This window comes from Cetorhinus maximus, chromosome 11 (genome assembly GCF_964194155.1).
Source record: "Cetorhinus maximus chromosome 11, sCetMax3.hap1.1, whole genome shotgun sequence".
In the NCBI taxonomy this organism is placed as follows: domain Eukaryota; kingdom Metazoa; phylum Chordata; class Chondrichthyes; order Lamniformes; family Cetorhinidae; genus Cetorhinus; species Cetorhinus maximus.
Window position 1 is genome coordinate 121709490 of NC_135889.1, and position 18599 is coordinate 121728088.

The following is an 18599-nucleotide window of genomic DNA, read 5'->3' on the forward strand; positions in this document are numbered from 1 at the left end:
TCTTCGGGTCTGAGATCTGCTTCTCTCTCCACAGAAGCTACCAGACTTGCTGAGTTTTTCCAGCACTTTCTCTTCTTATTTCAGATCTCCAGCAATCGCACTATTTTGCTTCTATATCATCACAGTTGGCAACCCTAAGGCTGGATGGGCTGAATGGCCTACGTATTAAAAAAGGTCCTTGTTGCCATGGCGATGACGGGCAGTGGGGAAGACAGCTATGCGAAGGGAGGTGTGGGGGTCCTGGAGCGGACGGAGGCGTTCCCGTCTCCATGGTAACCGGCGCCAGGCAACGCGTTGAGAGTCTCGAGCGCCTGGGAGCCGTTAACTCGCAGCGGATGCGGATTCCTCTACAGGCTGGCGGTGAGAAACTTTATTGTTCGATCCGAAATCTGATTTCTACCCCCTCCTCCCACCGCCCTCTATTCTAACATTTAATCTAAACTCTTAAGAAAAAAAAGCAAATTAACTCGTTTGTACTCGACCCCCCCACCCCGGTCTTGTTCACCGTCCAGGGACCTCGGCGTCTGTCAGTTGCTGATTGTTGCTTTGGTTGTCCCGGTGACCGGATCTGTCCACTGATTGGCCGCCGGAGCTGTCCATCAAAGCCGGCGTTGCCCTTCTTATCGCACGCGGATTGGCTAAAGGGGGAAGGTGGGCGCGGAAAATGAACAGATCTGTCTCCTGAATGGCTGGATGGGCTTTCCATCAAGGAGCATGACCTAGCCCATTGGTTGGATTGCAGTTCATCAGGCAGCTTTTTTTAATTCATTAATTGAATGTGGGCTTCGCTGGCTAGGCCAGCATTTATTGCCCGTCCCTAATTGCCCTTGTTCAGATGGCATTTTAAGAGTCAACCACATTGCTTGACCTAGCCTATTGGTTGGATTGGCTGTCCATCCAAGGGGTTTGACCCAACCTATTGGTTGGATTGGCTGTCCATCCAAGGGGTTTGACCAAGCCTATTGGTTGGATTGGCTGTCCATCCAAGGGGTTTGACCAAACCTATTGGTTGGATTGGCTGTCCATCCAAGGGGTTTTGACCCAGCCTATTGGTTGGATTAGCTATCCATCAAGGTTGTTGTCCCTGCAATTGGCTTCTGATTGGTGGGAATGTGAAGGACCCTATTTTCAGTGAGATGGAGATGTTCTCTTTCAGGCACCCGTTTATGACATTGTCAACCCATTGCTCAACTTCTGCTCTTGCTATCCTAGTGATTTTGACTCAGGCTGGAATATAGTACCATCTGGGCTGGCTTCCCTCCTGCACTTTACCTGTAATGGCCATTCCTCCTCTGTAGGTTTCATTTATTCTTTCATGGGATGTGGGCGTTGCTGACGAGCCCAGCATTTATTACCCATCCCTAATTCCCTTGAGGTTCGTGCAAGGCAGACGAGCGTGGCATATCATGACAGCAGATCTCCTGAGAGAGAAAGAGTTGCCCTTAAGAAGTTGGTGGTGTGGGTACACCCACTGTGCTGTTAAGGAGGGAGTTCCAGGATTTTGACCCAGCTACAGTGAAGGAACTGTTGTAATATGCCTTTAAGCGATGTCAGCATGACATCACTATAAGGGAAATGTGTCACGTGATCCGGTTTTAGCTTCACTTTTGCTTTGAGCAGAGCACAACACAGCTCTGATTCCTTCAAGCTTTCTACCATTGCATAAATGTTCTCGTGTTTAACAAATGAACCCACAACATATTTTCCCCAAACCCTTATGAGCGATCGGTGCCTTGTGTCTTGTACAGTAAATAAGTCCATTATAATAACAGGACAGGAGCAGCAATATATTTCCAAGTTAGGATGGTGTATGACTTGGAGGGGAACTTGCAGGTGGTGGTGTTCCCATGCATCTGCTGTCCTTGTCCTTTGAGATGGTAGAGGTAGTGGATTTAGAAAGTGCTGTCGAAGGAGCCTTGTCGAGTTGCTGCAGTGCATCTTGTAGATGGTACACACTGCTCTGCCCACAAGCGATTCCCATTTTGAAAGATTAGAAGTCAACAAATATAGCAGCAATCTGCTTTTCAAATTACACTCTACATACCTTCCTAGCCTGAAATAGGGTTAAAATAACAATAATAAAACAGAAAATGCTGGAAAAACACAGCCGGTCTTTCAGCATCTGTGGAGAGAGAAACAGAGCTAACCTTTCAAGTCCAATAAGACTTCTACAGAACTGGAGAGAGGTACAAATGTGATGGGTTTAATGCTGCTGAAAAAAGGGGAAGGGGCAGATGGAGCAAAATAGAAGGATGGATAGGTTGGAGGCAGGAGAGATTAAATGACAAAGATGTCATGGAACACAAGACAAAGGGAGTGGTAATGATAGTATTAAAGACTAAGGACAGAATCGAATATAATGAGTAAAATTCTGATCTTCAGTTCGGCGGGCGCGCAGCCAACTCCGGTGCGTGCCCTCCGAACCGTCAAAGGCCTGTTAAGGCCATTAGTGAACTAATTAAAGTACTTGTCAGGCCTGCCCGTCCAACCTTAAGGGTGGCAGGCAGGTGAAGAGCCCAGACGGCCTTCGCATTTTTCATGGAACCTCATCCACGGGTGGGATGAGGTTTCATGAAGGGTTTATTAATTAAATAAAATGTTTTATGAAAATTCATAAACGGGCCCCAGCTCATGTGACAATGTCACATGAGGTGACATGTCTGAATAATTTTATCTTTTTGTTTTTCCCATCTTTATGACTGAACTTAATCTCCCTGAGGCACAGAGCTGCCTCAGGGAGATTTCTAAGAGCGCTGGCTCTGACTCTCCCTCCTCCCCCCGCCCGCACAGGTAGCGCTGAGCGCTTCCCGGGTGTGCATCACGCTGCATGTAAAATAGCAGCGATCGGCTCCATGCCCGCCCGCGTCTGCTCTCTACCGGCCCGCCCGGCAGGGAGAAAATTCTCCCCTAAAGCTTTGGTCCAGAGTAGGTTTTAATAGCAGAATAAAAGTTAAAATGACTTTGTAGCTTAATTTGTGTTCAACGCAGAGGAAAACACCAGGAGGACAGCCACTGATTCTGAGGCATGTATGGATCTGAAACAATTATTTAGGTTGTGGTAATAACTACACATCTGCAGCCTAGGGGTCTCACCCAATCATCGTGAATGCAGAAACAATTGTGGTTGCAGCTTGAGGCCACGTCCACTGTTTAAAGTAAAAATGTTACTGTACACCTGCTGTCTCACCCCTTTTAAATTCTTCAGTTCAGTTCAGTGTCAGGAAACAGGTTGATATGTGACAGAGAGCATATTGAAGGCATGAATTTTATTGTTTGATTGCCAACAGTGCCTAACATGCAGATGGTATTGCACTTCTCACTCCCTTGAAGAAAGGCATTAATTTAAATGGTTAGCATGGTGGTTATGTTACTGGACTAGTAATCCAAAGGCCTGGGCTCATGATCCAGAAATCAGTATCCACCATGGCATCTGGAAAATTTAAATTCAGGTCAGAGGCAGGTCAGAGGCTAGGAATCGTGCGACGAGTAACTCACCTCCTGACTCCCCAAAGCCTGTCCACCATCTACAAGGCACAAGTCAGGAGTGTGATGGAATATTCCCCACTTGCCTGGATGAGTGCGAGCTCCCATAACACTCAAGAAGCTTGACACCATCCAGGGCAAAGCAGCCCGCTTGATTAGCACCACATCTGCAAACATTCACTCCCTCCACCACCAACACACAGTAGCAGCAGTGTGCACCATCTACAAGATGCACTGCAGGAATTCACCAAGGCTCCTTCGATAGCACCTTCCAAACCCATGACCACTACCATCTAGAAGGACAAGGGCAGCAGATATATGGGAACACCACCGCCTAGAAGTTCCCCTCCAAGTCACTCAACATCCTGACTTGGAAATATATCGTAATTCCTTCACAGTCGCTGGGTCAAAATCCTGGAACTCCCTTCCTAACAGCACGGTGGGAGTACTCACACCACATGGACTGCAGCGGTTCAAGAAGGCAGCTCACCACCACCTTCTCAAGGGCAACTAGGGATGGGCAATAAATGCTGGCACAGCCAGCAAAGCCCACATCCCTCATGAATGAATAATAAAAAAAAAATCATGAAATAAATTTGGAATAAAAAGCTCATCTTGGTAATGGTGACCATGAAACTACTGAAACATAAATAAAAACTCACCTGGTTCACTAATGTCCTTTAGGGAAGGAAATCTGCCATCCTTACGCTGTCTGACCTATATGGGACTCCAGACCCACAGAAATGTCATTGACTTACGTGCACTCTGAAATCGCCTAGCAATCTACTCAGTTGTATCAAACTGCTCCAAAAAAGCCTAACAAGAATAATATTGGACAGATCAACTGAGGCACTGGACATGATAAAGGCACACCCAGCCCAGTCAACCTAACAAAGTCCTCCTCACCAACATCTGGGACCTTGCAAGGTCAGGAGAGACTAGACAAGCAACAGCCTGACATACTCACAGAATCATAGCCCACAGACAGTGTTCCAGACACCACCATCACCATCCCTGGATATGTCCTTACCCATCAGCAGGCCAAACCCAGCAGAGGTGGCAGCTCAGTTGTAAACAGTTGGGAGTGAGTTGCCCTGTGAGTCCTCAACATTGACCCTGAACTCCATGAAGTCTCATGGCATCAGGACAAGGAAACCTCCCGCTGATTACCACTGACCACTCACCCCCTCTGCTGATGAATCAATACTCCTCCATGTTGAATACCACTTGGGAGAAGCACTGAGGGTAGCAAGGGCACAGAATGTACTCTCTCTGCAGATTTCAATGTCCATCATCAAGAATTCAGCCTAACCAGCTATGCTGGTTTTTATTTCACTCAACGCAATATGTGCAAGGCCTTCTTTTGAGGAGAGAATAATACAGCACAGAAAGAGGCCATTTGGCCCATCATGACTGTGCTGGCTCTTTGAAAGAGGTTATCCCCTTGTGCTTGCATACTGAGTGCCCTTCACAGACATATTAGTACTAGTTGGGAACCAGGCAAAGCACAGGGCACCACACTTTAGACCAGACACCAAGGCTTTGGAAAGGGTGCAGAGGAGATTTAGTAGACTGGTAGCAGGGTGAGGGACTTCTGTTATGTAGAGACACTGGAGAAGCTCGAATTGTTCTCCTTGGAGAAGAGAAGGTTAAGAGAAGATTGAATAGAGGCTTTCAAAATCATGGAAGATTTTGATTGAGTAAATAAAGAGCATCAGTAACCAGAGGACTCAGACCTAAGGTAATTGGCAAAAATGCCAGGAGATGAGGAGTGTTATGATCTGGAATGCCCTGCCCTGGAAAGCAAATGCAGGTGCACAGACTCTGGGTAAAGACAGGATTTAATCAGTCTATGATGGTCCCACACCCACTATCTGGGTGATAAATGGGAAGTGGGGCAAGGTGGCCGAGATTGCCAGTATCCGTACAATTCTACCCCAGCAACCGTCAGCATCATCAGAAGGAAGAAAAATGTTTGTCTATATAGGAACAGGAGGAGGTCATTCAGCCTCTCCAGCTGTTCTATCATTCAATGCGATCATGGCTGATCTGTATTTTAACTCCATCTACTCACCTTGGTTCCATATCCCTTTATACCCTTCTCTAACAAATCTATCAATCCCAGTTTTGAAATTTTCAATTGGGCCCCAGCATCTACAGTGTTGTGTGGGGAGAGAGTTCCAGATTTCCACTCCTCTTTGTGTGAAGAAGTGCTTCCTGACATCACCCCTGAATGGCCTGGTTCTAATTTTAAGCCATGCCTCCTTATTCTGGACTCCCCCACCACCCCCTAACCAGAGGTGATAATTGTTCTCCATCGACCCTGTCAACGCCTTTAACCGTCATAAACTTTTCAATTCAATCATCCCATAATCTTTTATACAACTAAAAAAGAAATAAGGAGGGAGAAGATTAAATATGAGGGTAAACTAGCCAGTAATATAAAAGAAGATTGCAAGAGTATTTTTTAGATATATAAAGGGTAAGAGAGAGGCAAAAGTGGACATTGGGCATCTGGAAAATGACGCTGGAGAAGTAGTAGTGGGGAACAAAGAAATGGCGGAGGAACTGAATAGGTACTTTGCGTCAGTCTTCACAGTGGAAGACACGAGTGACATCCCCAAAGTTCAAGAGAGTCGTGGGGCAGAGGTGAGTATGGTGGCCATACTGAAGGTGCTAGAAAAACTGAAAGGTCTGAAGGTGGATAAATCACCTGGACCAGATGGATTACACCCCAGAGTTCTGAAGGAGATAGCTGAAGCGATAGTGGAGGCGTTAGTGGCGATCTTTCAGGAATCACTGGAGTCAGGGAGGATCCCAGAGGACTGGAAAATCGCTAATGTAACCCCCCTGTTTAAGAAGGGAGTGAGGCAAAAGACGGGAAATTACAGGCCGATTAGCCTGACCTCAGTGGTTGGTAAGATTTTAGAGTCCATTATTAAGGATGAGATTTCAGAATACTTGGAAGTGCATGGTAAAATAGGGCAAAGTCAGCATGGTATCATCAAGGGGAGGTCATGCCTGACAAATCTGTTAGAATTCTTTGAGGAGGTAACGAGTAGGTTAGACAAAGGAGAGCCAATGGATGTTATCTACTTGGACTTCCAGAAGGCCTTTGACAAGGTGCCGCACAGGAGGCTGCTCAGTAAGATAAGAGCCCATGGTGTTCGAGGCAAGGTACTAGCATGGATAGAAGATTGGCTGTCTGGCAGGAGGCAGAGAGTGGGGATAAGGGGGTCCTTCTCAGGATGGCGGCCGGTGACTAGTGGAGTTCCGCAGGGATCAGTGTTGGGACCACAACTTTTCACTTTATACATTAATGATCTAGATGAAGGAACTGAGGGCATTCTGGCTAAGTTTGCAGATGATACAAAGATAGGTGGAGGAACAGGTAGTATTGAGGAGGTGGGGAGGCTGTAGAAGGATTTGGACAGGTTAGGAGAATGGGCAAAGAAGTGGCAGATGGAATTCAACGTGGGGAAGTGTGAGGTCATGCACTTTGGTAGGAAGAATAGAGGCATAGACTATTTTCTAAATGGGGAGAGAATTCAGAAGTCTGGAGTGCAAAGGGACTTGGGAGTCATAGTCCAGGATTCTCGTAAGGTTAACTTGCAGGTTGAGTCAGTAGTTAGGAAGGCAAATGCAATGTTGGCATTTATTTCGAAAGGACTAGAATATAAAAGCAGGGATGCGCTGCTGAGGCTATATAAGGCTCTGGTCAGACCACATTTAGAATATTGTGAGCAATTTTGGGCCCCGTATCTCAGGAAGGATGTGCTGGCCCTGAAGAGGGTCCAGAGAACGATCCCGGGAATGAAAGGCTTAACATATGAGGAGCGTTTGAGGACTCTGGGTCTATACTCGATGGAGTTTAGAAGGATGAGGGGGGATCTGATTGAAACTTACAGAATACCGAAAGGCCTGGATAGAGTGGATGTGGGGAAGATGTTTCCATTAGTAGGAGAGACTAGGACCCGAGGGCACAGCCTCAGAGTAAAGGGAAGACCTTTTAGAACAGAGATGAGGAGAAACTTCTTTAGCCAGAGAGTGGTGAATCTATGGAATTCATTGCCACAGAAGGCTGTGGAGGCCAGGTCATTGAGTATATTTAAGACCGAGATAGATAGGTTCTTGATTGGTAAGGGGATCAAAGGTTACGGGGAGAAGGCGGGAGAATGCGGTTGAGAAACTTATCAACCATGATTGAATGGCGGAGCAGACTCGATGGGCTGTATGCCCTAATTTCTGCTCCTATGTCTTATGGTCTTATACTCAATGGAATACAAGCCTAGTCCATGCAACCTGTCCTTGTAATTTAACCCTTTTTGCCTCATGTCCAAGAACAAATGAAAAAAACCACCCTGGTATCATTTCGGTGAGTGCGGAGTTCTGGCCACGCTTGAGAGCAGTCCTTTTTCTTTTGGTGTTTTGAGATCTCACTTGAATATATCAGTTCTTCTGAAAGGTGTTTCTTTGGATATCTGCTTCATGATGTGTGACTGTGAGTCACTGTAGATACAGAGCCCAGCACATGTCAGCACCTTCGCAAAGGGAGAAGGGAGAGGGAAACTATTGGGGGGAAAGGGGGAAGATGTTGCTTTCTTGAATAGCACAGGGTTTAATTATTCGTTTTGAGCTACACGAGCCAAACAGGTCCCTTCGTTCTCCTGAACTTTACCTTTTGTCTTGTAGGGAGGCAGGTTGCAGAATGTCGATGTCTGAATTTCCAGATGCGGTGGCACCCTTAGAAGATTTGGCATCTCCAGAACGGCTGGAATCCCCAGAGCTGGATATCTCTCTGGGAGAGCTGGCTCACCAAGAATCTTCGGATCAGCTTGGACAGCTGGCATCCCCAGGTCAGCCCGCGGCAGAAGACCAACTGGCACCCCCAGGTCAGCCCGTGGCAGAAGACCAACTGGCACCCCCAGGTCAGGCATCACCTCCAGAACAGCCATCATCAGAGCTTTTGCCAACAGTCAGTCCTGAAGCCATTAATTTCCTAACTTCAATCAGTAAGTGTCCAACTTCTAGAACTGAAGCTAGCACCATATTAGCCAGATAAAGGCAAAATACTGCAGATGCTGGAAATCTGAAACAAAAACAAAAAATGCTGGAAAAACTCAGCATTAGAGATTCGAAACGTTAACTCTGTCTTTCTCTCCCCAGATGCTGTCAGACCTGCTGAGTTTTTCCACCATACCAACCAGGATTGTTGTGTATGCCCCTTCCTCTGCCTGACCACAAATAGACATGTGTGTTCAAACAGTTGCTTGGTAGTACAGAACGTGAATATTACTGAAAAGAGAGATATTTTGCCGAAACTTTTCTTCTTGCATTGATCAGGACAAACACAAGAATGCCAAATTTCAAACGATCACAACAATTTATATCATTGGAGAAAAGGGTGCTGATTGGTTGGCAAGTCAACTGATTGGCCGAGGCATTGCCATGGAGATAGCAACAGGGAACAATAGGCTCCCCAAGCTCCCAGTTAATTCAAAAAAAGGCACAAGGCTTGAGCATAGTCCTTTTGTTTGCAGAGAACTGGTCCCTGTGTAGGATTGTATGTCGCTTCAAGCAAGTGTAAATGAGCCATGACTGATACATCGTACATCCCAGTGATTGGCTGATCGAATCAAACAGCATGTTCCTTCAGTTATCCATAATGGGCAGAGTACAGACCGTACTCAACCAGACCACACTTGCAAAATCCAAAATGGACCATCTACTTTTAGATGTGATTCCACGATTGGACATGTTATGATACGACAGGTGGTATTTGCCAGGCTGACCAAATCCACTAGGGAACCTAGGCCACTCAACACAATGGTTTTGCTATTTGTATTTATTACAAGAAGGTTTGTGCACCACTGAATTCAGAAGTAATGAGTTCACTAACGCCTTTAGAGATTAAAAAAATTAAATTAAAACATTTATTAACAAAAGACAAGAATAAAACACATACATAAGATTACAGTTATTTAACATATAGGAATTACAGTTAATTCCTAATTAACCTGACTCTCACCTATACACCCACTTTAAGGCAACAGTCCAAAATAGATTTTAAATTTAGAGAGGCATCCAGCAAGGTTACCACAAGCACCCACTCTACAGTGGAATTCCAAAGGCTTTTAACACAACTTTGGTTACTGGAACAGTAGACTTCTGCAACGTGGTTAGAAGCTGTTTCCCCAAGTCTGTTTCATATGGTGTATCTTTTGGATCTTACACAGCCACCCCCGATACAAATTCCATCCTTTTTAAAATATATTTCCTCCTCTTTAATCTGTAAATGCCTTTGTTCCCATATGACTCTGGAATTTACTTTTGTCATAGTGTAAAAATCTTTCATGTTGTCAATATGGCCTTTTCCTTCTGGGAAAAGTAAACATATCAAAGTAAACACAAATAACCTTGCTCTATTTATCCTGTCGGTTGTAAAACTTTATCATGTTTCTTTGAAAACCAAATGCCTCTCCACTTATTTTAAAATGCAAATTTCATTCATACCCTATCTGCTGAGACTTTTACCCTAGCTCACTCATTAGCATTTCAAATACCCTTTTTACACCTAACGCTTGATAATTTCAACCTTGCAGTCTATCCGACTCTGATTCAATTAAATCAGCCACACAGACAGAACCATCCACATGCACATAAACATAAGCCTACAATAATATTATGAAAAATATGGTAGTTTTGTGACAGGCAGCACTTGCTGGACAATCCTGAGTGTGCTAACAGCTACACCAACAACCAATTTAAGATAATCAGAGTTGACTTGCCAACTGTAGTATAAATTTCTTTTTTCCTGTAGTATAAATTGTTGTGGATCATTTGAAATTTGGTATTCTTGATATAAGGTAGCCGCTGAGTCCTGATGAATGCAAGGCAAAAAGCTTCAGCAACTTGTCTCTCTTTTCAGCAATATTCAAGATGTATGTGTCTGTTCATCACTGTTGTCCCATATTCTATCCACATGTAACTAATTGGGAATCCTGCATTCTGATTGCTGAACGACACAATTGACACTGTTTTTAGTCGTGTGATTTTTATATTCAAGCTGGCACATGTTCGGATGAAACTTCTGTGCATTTGTTTGTAAAATGGCAAGAGGAAAAGCATAGTTTGTGATTACTTTTTGATGGCCGTGAGGGCTTTGGATCCTTACATAGGAATACATAGGATATACGGCACAGAAGCAGACCATTTGGCCCAACCAAACCAGGCCAGTGTTGATGCTCTACTTGACTCTCATCTTTCCTCGTCTAAATCTATCATTACAACCCTCTATTCCCCATTCTTCATATGCTTGCCTAGCTTCCCTTAAATTCACTTCAGCCATTCTCTGTGGGAGCGAGTTCCACATTCTCACCACTCTTTGGGTGAGGAAGTTTCTTCTGAATTTCCTATTGGATTTCTTGGCGGCTACCTTATATTGGTGGCCACTAGTTATGCTCTTCCCCTTCAAGACGAAACATCCTCTCAGTATCCACTCTATTAAAACCTTTCAGAATTTTAAAGACCTCTATTAGGTCACCAAGCAGAATGCTCGTAGATGTTCAGTGAATTTATACATATATCTGAAGAACATTTACCTGTCTTGTGTGTATGGTGTTTTCTATTCAGATATGCTTAAATACCACACCTGGTACTAGTTGGCAATTTCTATTGGATAACAGTGATGTACACGTGTGTATGGTTGCTGAAACTTTTGATATCAAACCTGTACATGCAATGTTTGGCAAGGGTTAGAACTTCCTATATTCCCACCTGGTGGGGTGATGCGTTCCATTCACTGGTTGACTCCTCTCTCGTGTAGCTGACACAAGAAGCTTGTTGAGGGAAAGCATGGTGGGGGAAATGCTGCCACGTTATGGTTCCTACAGTGCCACTCTACTCTGTGGCTGGTTACAGTTGTGTGTCTGTTTCTGTATGTTTGCATCTTCAACACATGCCATGTCAGGCACAGGCTCTGAGCATCAAGTACTTCCAGGTCTTGTGCAACAATAAAAATTTATATTTATAAAACATCTTTAACAAAATAAAATGTTCAAAAGCAATTCGCAGGAGTGTTATAAAGCAAAACTTGACACCAAACCACATAAAGCAGTTGACCAAAAGCTTGGCCAAAGAGGTATTTTTAAAAGGACACCTTAAAGAAGGAAAGAGAAGCAGGGAGATTTAGGAAGGGAATTCCAGAGCTTAGGGACCAGGCAGCTGAAGGCACAACCATCAATGGTGGAGCGATTAAAATTGGGGATGCTCAAGAGGTTAGAATTAGAGGATACCTTGGAGGGTTGTGGGATTGAAGAAAATTACAGAGATGTGATGGGTCGAGGCCATGGAGGTATTTGAAATCAGATGGAACCAAAACAGGTACAGCAGGGGTTCTATACAAACTAAAGGTCCCTCTACACTGTCCCCATCAAACACTCCTAGGACAGGTACAGCACGGGGTTAGATACAGAATAAAGGTCCCTCTACACTGTCCTCATCAAACACTCCCAGGACAGGTACAGCACGGGGTTAGATACAGAGTAAAGCTTCCTCTGCACTGTCCCCGTCAAACACTCCCAGGACAGGTACAGCACGGGGTTAGATACAGAGTAAAGCTCCCTCTACACTGTCCTCATCAAACACTCCCAGGACAGGTACAGCACGGGGTTAGATACAGAGTAAAGCTCCCCCTGACTTCTGACTTCAGTGCATATACCTTCTCATAATAAAAATACAAATTTCAAGTCATTGTGATAGGCTGGCCAAGTTTCCTTTTGGGAATTGGTCAGTCCGGCAATTACCAACTGCCATATCATAACAATTTTAAAGGCACTACATAAATACAAGTTGTTGTTGTATCAGTCAGGGCTACAACTGAACTCAGATGCCAGGGGTGAAAGAACACTACGCTGTCCATTTTTAACAACTCTGCTGATTTTCGAGGCGATGAATTGTGTGTTTCAGCAACGAAGGAATTGCAGACGCTTCACTTCACGGACTCCCTGGTGACGATTTCTGATACAGGGAGAGAGCTTGGTGAATTTACCATCTCTGTTCTGCCCATCTTGTATAACTCCTTCTCCTCATGTTTAAGCGTTCATGCCAACAGCCACGGCTCCATTGACTCAATTCCATGTGGAACATCCATCTCAGGTACGTCTCAGCCACATCCCTGAGCTTTTAGAGTACTGTCACTGGGTCTAAATCCTGGAACTCCCTCCTTAACAGCACTGTAGGTGTCCCTACACCACATGGACTGCAGCGGTTCAAGAAGGCAGCTCACCACCACCTTCTCAAGGGCAACTAGGGGTGGGCAATAACTGCTGGCCCAACCAGCGATGCCCACATCCTGCATAAGAATTTTTAAAAAGCTTTATATATCTTCCTCTTCCTCCAGTCCAATACTTCATTACACCCCTCCCCACCTGTAAATGTTGGCTTCAGTTGGGCTGCACTTGTGTTGGCATTGAAAACCATCCTCCTTCCAGTTTAGGCAGTAGGCCATTTGACTGTATAGGGCATCGCAGCTGAGCCAGCGAGGCTCACTGGATAACATTCAGGAGCAGAAATCCTGGTTCATTATTTACTTTCGCTCAGAGTTGCCGAATACCAACTGTTGTCGGTCCTGGCTGAGATCAACTCAGACCAAGAATCAGATCTGTCCTGAATGGCACAGTGCTGCACACATATGATGCATTTACCAAGCTGCTTCATCGGCAGTAGCTGTGGTGCTGAAGACTAACGCAGAATCTTCCACTTCCAAAGCCATAACTTACAAACCAGCGTTGCAGAGGCCTGACTCAGACCTGACTTAATAGAAGAAAGACTTGCAGTTATATAGCACCTTTCAGAGCCTCAGGATGTCCCAAAGTGCTTCGCGGAGAATGAAGTATATTCAAAGTGTAGTCACTGTTGTAATGTAGGAGATACGGCAGCCAATTTATGTACAGCAAGCTCCCTCAACTGGCATTGTACTAAAGGTGAAAAGCCAGCATCAAACCTGTGGCACAGTTTATTTTAATTTTTTGTTGATTTAGTTAGCAAGATGGGTTTGATAATGTTAATAATCAGTTGGAAAGTTGTGCCTTTAAGTCCAATTGCAGAAACTTGAGCACAAAATCTAGGCTGACACTCCAGTGCAGCACTAAGGGAGTACTGCACTGTTGGAGGTGCTGTCTTTCAGATGAGACAGGCAGGTGGGTGTAAAAGAACCCAAGGTACTATTTTGAAGAAGAGCAGGGGCGTTCTCTGTGGTAAACTGGTCAATATTTATCTCTCAACTAAATCACTTAAAGAGATTATCTGATCATTTATCACATTGCTGTGTGTGGGAGCTTGCTGTGCACAAGTTGGCTGCCATCTTTCCTACAACAGTAATTACACTTCAAAAGTACTTCATTGGCTGTAAAGTACCTTGGAATTGCCTGAGACCTTGAAAGACCCTGCAGAAATGCAAATTTGTTCTTTCTTTGAGAAGTAATCATAAAGAATTCCCTCTCTCAACAAATTCCTGTTCAGTGTCTGATGAGAGTTTGTCCTCAGCACTCTTGGGCAAGACAATCGTTTGATTGATTCAGGTGCTGATCATCCTTTAAAAATTAATTCTCAGGATGTGGGCATTGCTGGCAAGGTGGGCACTGGTCACCCATCCCTTGGTTGTCCTGAGACATGGTGAGTTATAGTACCGCTGAGTGGCTTGCTGTGCCACATCACAGAGCACACAGGAGTCAGCCGCATTGGTATGGGACTGGAGTCACATAAAGGATGGCAGGTTTCCTACCCATAAAGGACATCAGAGAGCAAATTGGGTTTTGACAACAATCCAACAGCTTTGTGGTCATTTTTTACCAACACTGCACTTTTATTCAGGATTTTTAAAAAGCTGAATTCAGAATTGCTGGTTGGTGATCGAGAGTTGCAATCGAGGCTTGACTTATCTGGTCTCTCCCAGCTCATTGAGCAGAGTCAGTGACCTTCTGGCTTCAGTGTGAAGCCAAGTTATGCGATAACCTCTCTTGGGGAACGTCTAAAACCTGACTTTATTTTACAGCTTACCTCACTCAAAATCTTGAAACGTTGGAACACTATCACCATGAATATATAAAGGTAACTCATTGTCTTACTGCTTTTTGCTTTGACGTTTGCACTTGTGGGGTAGGCTAAAAACTAGGGAACATAGATACCAATAAATCCAGTAGGAAATTCAAGAGAAGTTTCTTTACCCAGAGAGCGGTGAGAATGTGGAACTCGTTACCACATGGAGTAGTTGAGGTGAATAGCAGAGATGCCTGTAAGGGGAAGCTAGGTATGCAAATGATGGAGAAGGGAACAACAGCAACAACAATTTGAATTTACATAGCACTTCTAATGTAACAAAACATACAAGGCACTTCAAAGGAGTGTTATAAAGTAAAATTTGACACTGTGAAGAGATATTAGGACAAGTGACCAGAAAGCTTGGTCAAAGAGGCAGGTTTTCATGAGCATCTTAAAGAGAGAGGCAGATACAGTAAATCCTCACTTTACGTTGATTCACTTTAACGTTGTTGAGAAAGTAGTGTCGATATATCCAACTTTGCCAGTTTCACTTTACCATTGTTTGCCACAGGCTTCTTCTTCTGTAGGAAGAACCTTCCTGCCTGCTCACTTGATCTTCCCCACGGCAATTCTGCTCTTGCCATCGGTCCCTCTTCCTCCCACCTGCCAACCTTGCCGCCCAGCATTGCCTCTGACCTGACCTGCCCTCGCCTCCTGGTCTCACCTTCTGCCCTCACCTTCCGACCTCTATTCTTACCTTAGGCTCTGGGGTCTGTTCTTGCTGCTGCTGGCTCCTAATGCTGGCTGCGCCCCTGCCTCCTGCTGCTAGCTACGCTCATGGCTTCACTTCTGGCTGTGTCCCTGGCACCACTCCTGGCTCAGCTCCTGTTGCTGGCTCTGCTCTTGCTCCACTCCCTGTTGCATTCCTGGCTCCACTCCTGTCTCTGCTCCAAGCTCCTGCTGCTGGCTCCACTGCTGAACTCACACTGAAGTGCTGGCCTCCATCTAGTGGCAGAAGTTGGTCAGTGCCGGTAGTAATGACTTCAGCTGCTACCTGCACTGACCAACTCCTGCCACTAGATAGAGCCTGGTCAATCTAAAAGTACTGTTATGTAGGTTAGTGTACTGTAATTTTTAAAAAAACATTTTACAGTATTGTATATTGTTTTTCTTTTATATTTAGTGATGTATTTTAATTTGCAATACACAGTGTTGCAATTGTACGATACAGTATTTTAGCTTGTACATTGTTTTTCCGGGGTGAGAGATGTCCGAAGGAACCTAATTCCGGCTTTAACACTGATTCCTATGGGAACGCATGGGTCACTTAAAGTCGTTTCACTTGAAGTTGTGATTTTCAGGAACGCAATCACAACTTTAAGTGAGGACTCCCTGTAGGTTTAAGGGAGGGAATTCCATGATTGGAGCCCAGGCAACTGAAGGTTTGGCCACCAAAGGTGGTAAAATTACAGTAAAATCAAAATGCTCAAGAGGCCAGAATTACAGGGGCGCAGAGATCTTGGAGGGTTGTGGGGCTGCAGGAGATTACAGAGATAGGGAGGGACAAGGCCATGGAGGGATTTTAAAAGCGAGATGTTACTTGACTGGGAACCAATGAAGGTCAGTGAGCACAGGAGTAATGGGTGAAGAGATGGAACAATTTGTTGACAGGATGCAATGAAGAGGGGAGGGAGGAGGCATAATCGCTAGACAGACTAGTTGGGCTGTGTTAGGGGGAAATAAAGGAATACAGTAACGGTCAAGGGACTTGACTTAAAATATCCCAGCATGCAAAACCACAATTGCTAAGTCGGTGACATTTAAAGTTCAGGCTGTGACAGAGAGAATGCTGAACCTTGCACATTCTCAGGGCTTGCGAGCATCAGCAAGGCCATATTGGACGAAGAAGAATGTAAAAGTGATAGATTGGGAGTTAGACTGGAGTCAGAGGATGGCAATAACATAGATTGTGTGCTCTTCATCAGATAGGGGAAGGATGGATGGTCCCAGCTTAGATAGGAAGGCAGGTCTCTGCCTGGGTGAAGGTGGGGCCAGATGATGCATGTACCTTTGTACCAGAGACTTGTCTGTTTAATGTAAACCTATATGTTGACGAGATCGGAATCTGGAAACTGTTCTTGTACGTGACCAATAATGTATAAATATGGTGAACACTTGTAGTTTAGCAGAGTGCTGTCTCAAGCTGCATTGAGATGGTGCCCTCCTTGCAATTGCTCGAATAAACGATCGTAACCTGTACCTGAGTCTCCTGTGGTCCATTCATCAAAGATACAATAGGCCGAATAGTCTGTTTCTGTGCTGGAAATTCTAAGCAATCCAATTGAAATAGATTAAGCGTATCTCTCAAGTTCTGTGTGCAAATCTCCAGTAACAATCACAAAGGCTTCCAGCTTTAGTGCTTGGCGTTCTTTCTAATTAAATGTCTTGGATCCAATAGTTGCTGTATCTTAAATGTGAAAGATTGGCTTAAATGTCCAAATGTTGTTGATCAGGTATGAGAACACTGTGAAACCAATCAAATTGCTCACATTTTTGTCAGAGCTGCCAATCTGGAATCAGTATTGAACTCAAAACCAGACGAGCTGTTGAAATATTTTTCCAACAGTCATGTTGCATTCTGGCTCCTAACAACTACAGGTGTCAGCCTTGGCTCAGTGGGTAACTCTAGGTTGTGGGTGCAAGCCCCTACTCCAGAGACTTGAGCAAAAAAATCTCAGCTGACACCCCCAGTGCAGTAGGGTCCAAGAGAGAGGAATTATTTCCCCCGGTCCTCAGTGCTGAGGGTTTGCTGCACTGTCGGCAGTGCCGTCTTTTGATGAGACACTAAACTAAGGCCTCTGTCTGCCCTCTCAGACAAATGTAAAAGATCCCATGGCCACTCTTTGAAGAAGAGTAGGGTGGCGGTGGGGGTTGGGGGTAGTTATCCCCAGTGTCTTAATCAATATTTATCCCTTGACCAACATCAATGAGAAAGATTAACTGGTGATTGCTGTTTGTGGGGTCTTTCTGTGCACCAGTTAGCTGCTGTGTTTCCTAGAATATAACAGTTTTTCAAAGTGGACTTTAAAGTGATGTTAAGTGTCCTGGAGTTGTTAAAGATGAAAGTCTTCCTTTCTAGTGAATTTCCTATAGAAAGAAAGGCTTGCCTTCATACAGCACCTTTCATGACCACCAGATGTGTCGAAACATTTTACAGCCAATGAAGTACATTTGAAGTGTAGTCACTGTTGTAATGGAGGCAACATAGCAGCCAACTTGTGCACAGCAAGCTCCCACAAACAGCAATGCGATATTGATCAGAAAATCGGTGATAGTGATGTGGATTAAGGATAAATATTGACCCAGGAGACTGGGGAGAGCTCCCCCACTCTTCTTTAAAATAGAGGCCATAGATTCTTTTACATCCAACTGAAAGGGCAGAATGGGCATCGGGATGATGTCTCGTCTGAAAGACAGCACCTCCCACAGTGCAACACTGCCTCAGTTCTGCGCTTGAGTGTCAACCTTGCTTTTTGTGCTCTGGTCTCTGGAACGAGACCGCTATGGCTCCTATGATGTTACTGTCAGTGACTCAAGAGTTTAATTGTTCAGTGAGGTAAATTTGCAGATTGGATGTAGTTTTCTGCACCCTTTCTCTGATTTTCATACTTTTGGGGTTTTTGCCTCTAAAGCATTACATGTGTCTCAGGAGGCCTGCGTATGATTGGTAGAGGTTGACAGCAATTCTCTCACCTGTGTGTTTTTTGGTGTTTTGGTACAGCTGAAGGAACAACCCCTGGTGAGGAAGACAAGCATGAAAAAGGGAGATGATGGTTATGTTGTGACGAAGGAAATCACATCTGGACAGGTAGGCACGTGCAAGGATGAGCTGTGATAACATGTGAAAGTGTCCCAGCATTGAAAGCCAAAGAATTCACTGTTCCAAAAGGATAGGAGTATTAATCGCATAAAATATGGCTGATGCTGAGGTTTTCATATTCACAGAAGTGAGCAACATAGGCAAGGCCAGCATTTATCGTCCATCCTTAATAGGGGGAGGTGATGGCACGGTGGTG

General features: G+C 44.7%; 1 protein-coding gene across 2 annotated transcripts in view; it reads left to right on the forward strand.

Moving 5' to 3' along the window:
* The first annotated feature begins 279 nt into the window (after positions 1 to 279).
* catip (ciliogenesis associated TTC17 interacting protein) overlaps positions 280 to 18599 on the forward strand; it is a 38329-nt gene continuing 20009 nt past the window's right edge. Inside the window, exons 1-5 of one of the 2 annotated variants that reach the window (XM_078552672.1) lie at positions 280 to 360; positions 8176 to 8495; positions 12451 to 12639; positions 14537 to 14592; positions 18305 to 18391. In XM_078552672.1, the coding sequence (XP_078408798.1) occupies positions 8192 to 8495; positions 12451 to 12639; positions 14537 to 14592; positions 18305 to 18391 (636 nt within the window). In that variant the 5' untranslated portion in view covers positions 280 to 360; positions 8176 to 8191. The remainder of the gene's footprint in view (positions 361 to 8175; positions 8496 to 12450; positions 12640 to 14536; positions 14593 to 18304; positions 18392 to 18599) is intronic. The other variant, XM_078552673.1, reaches the window with a different exon arrangement.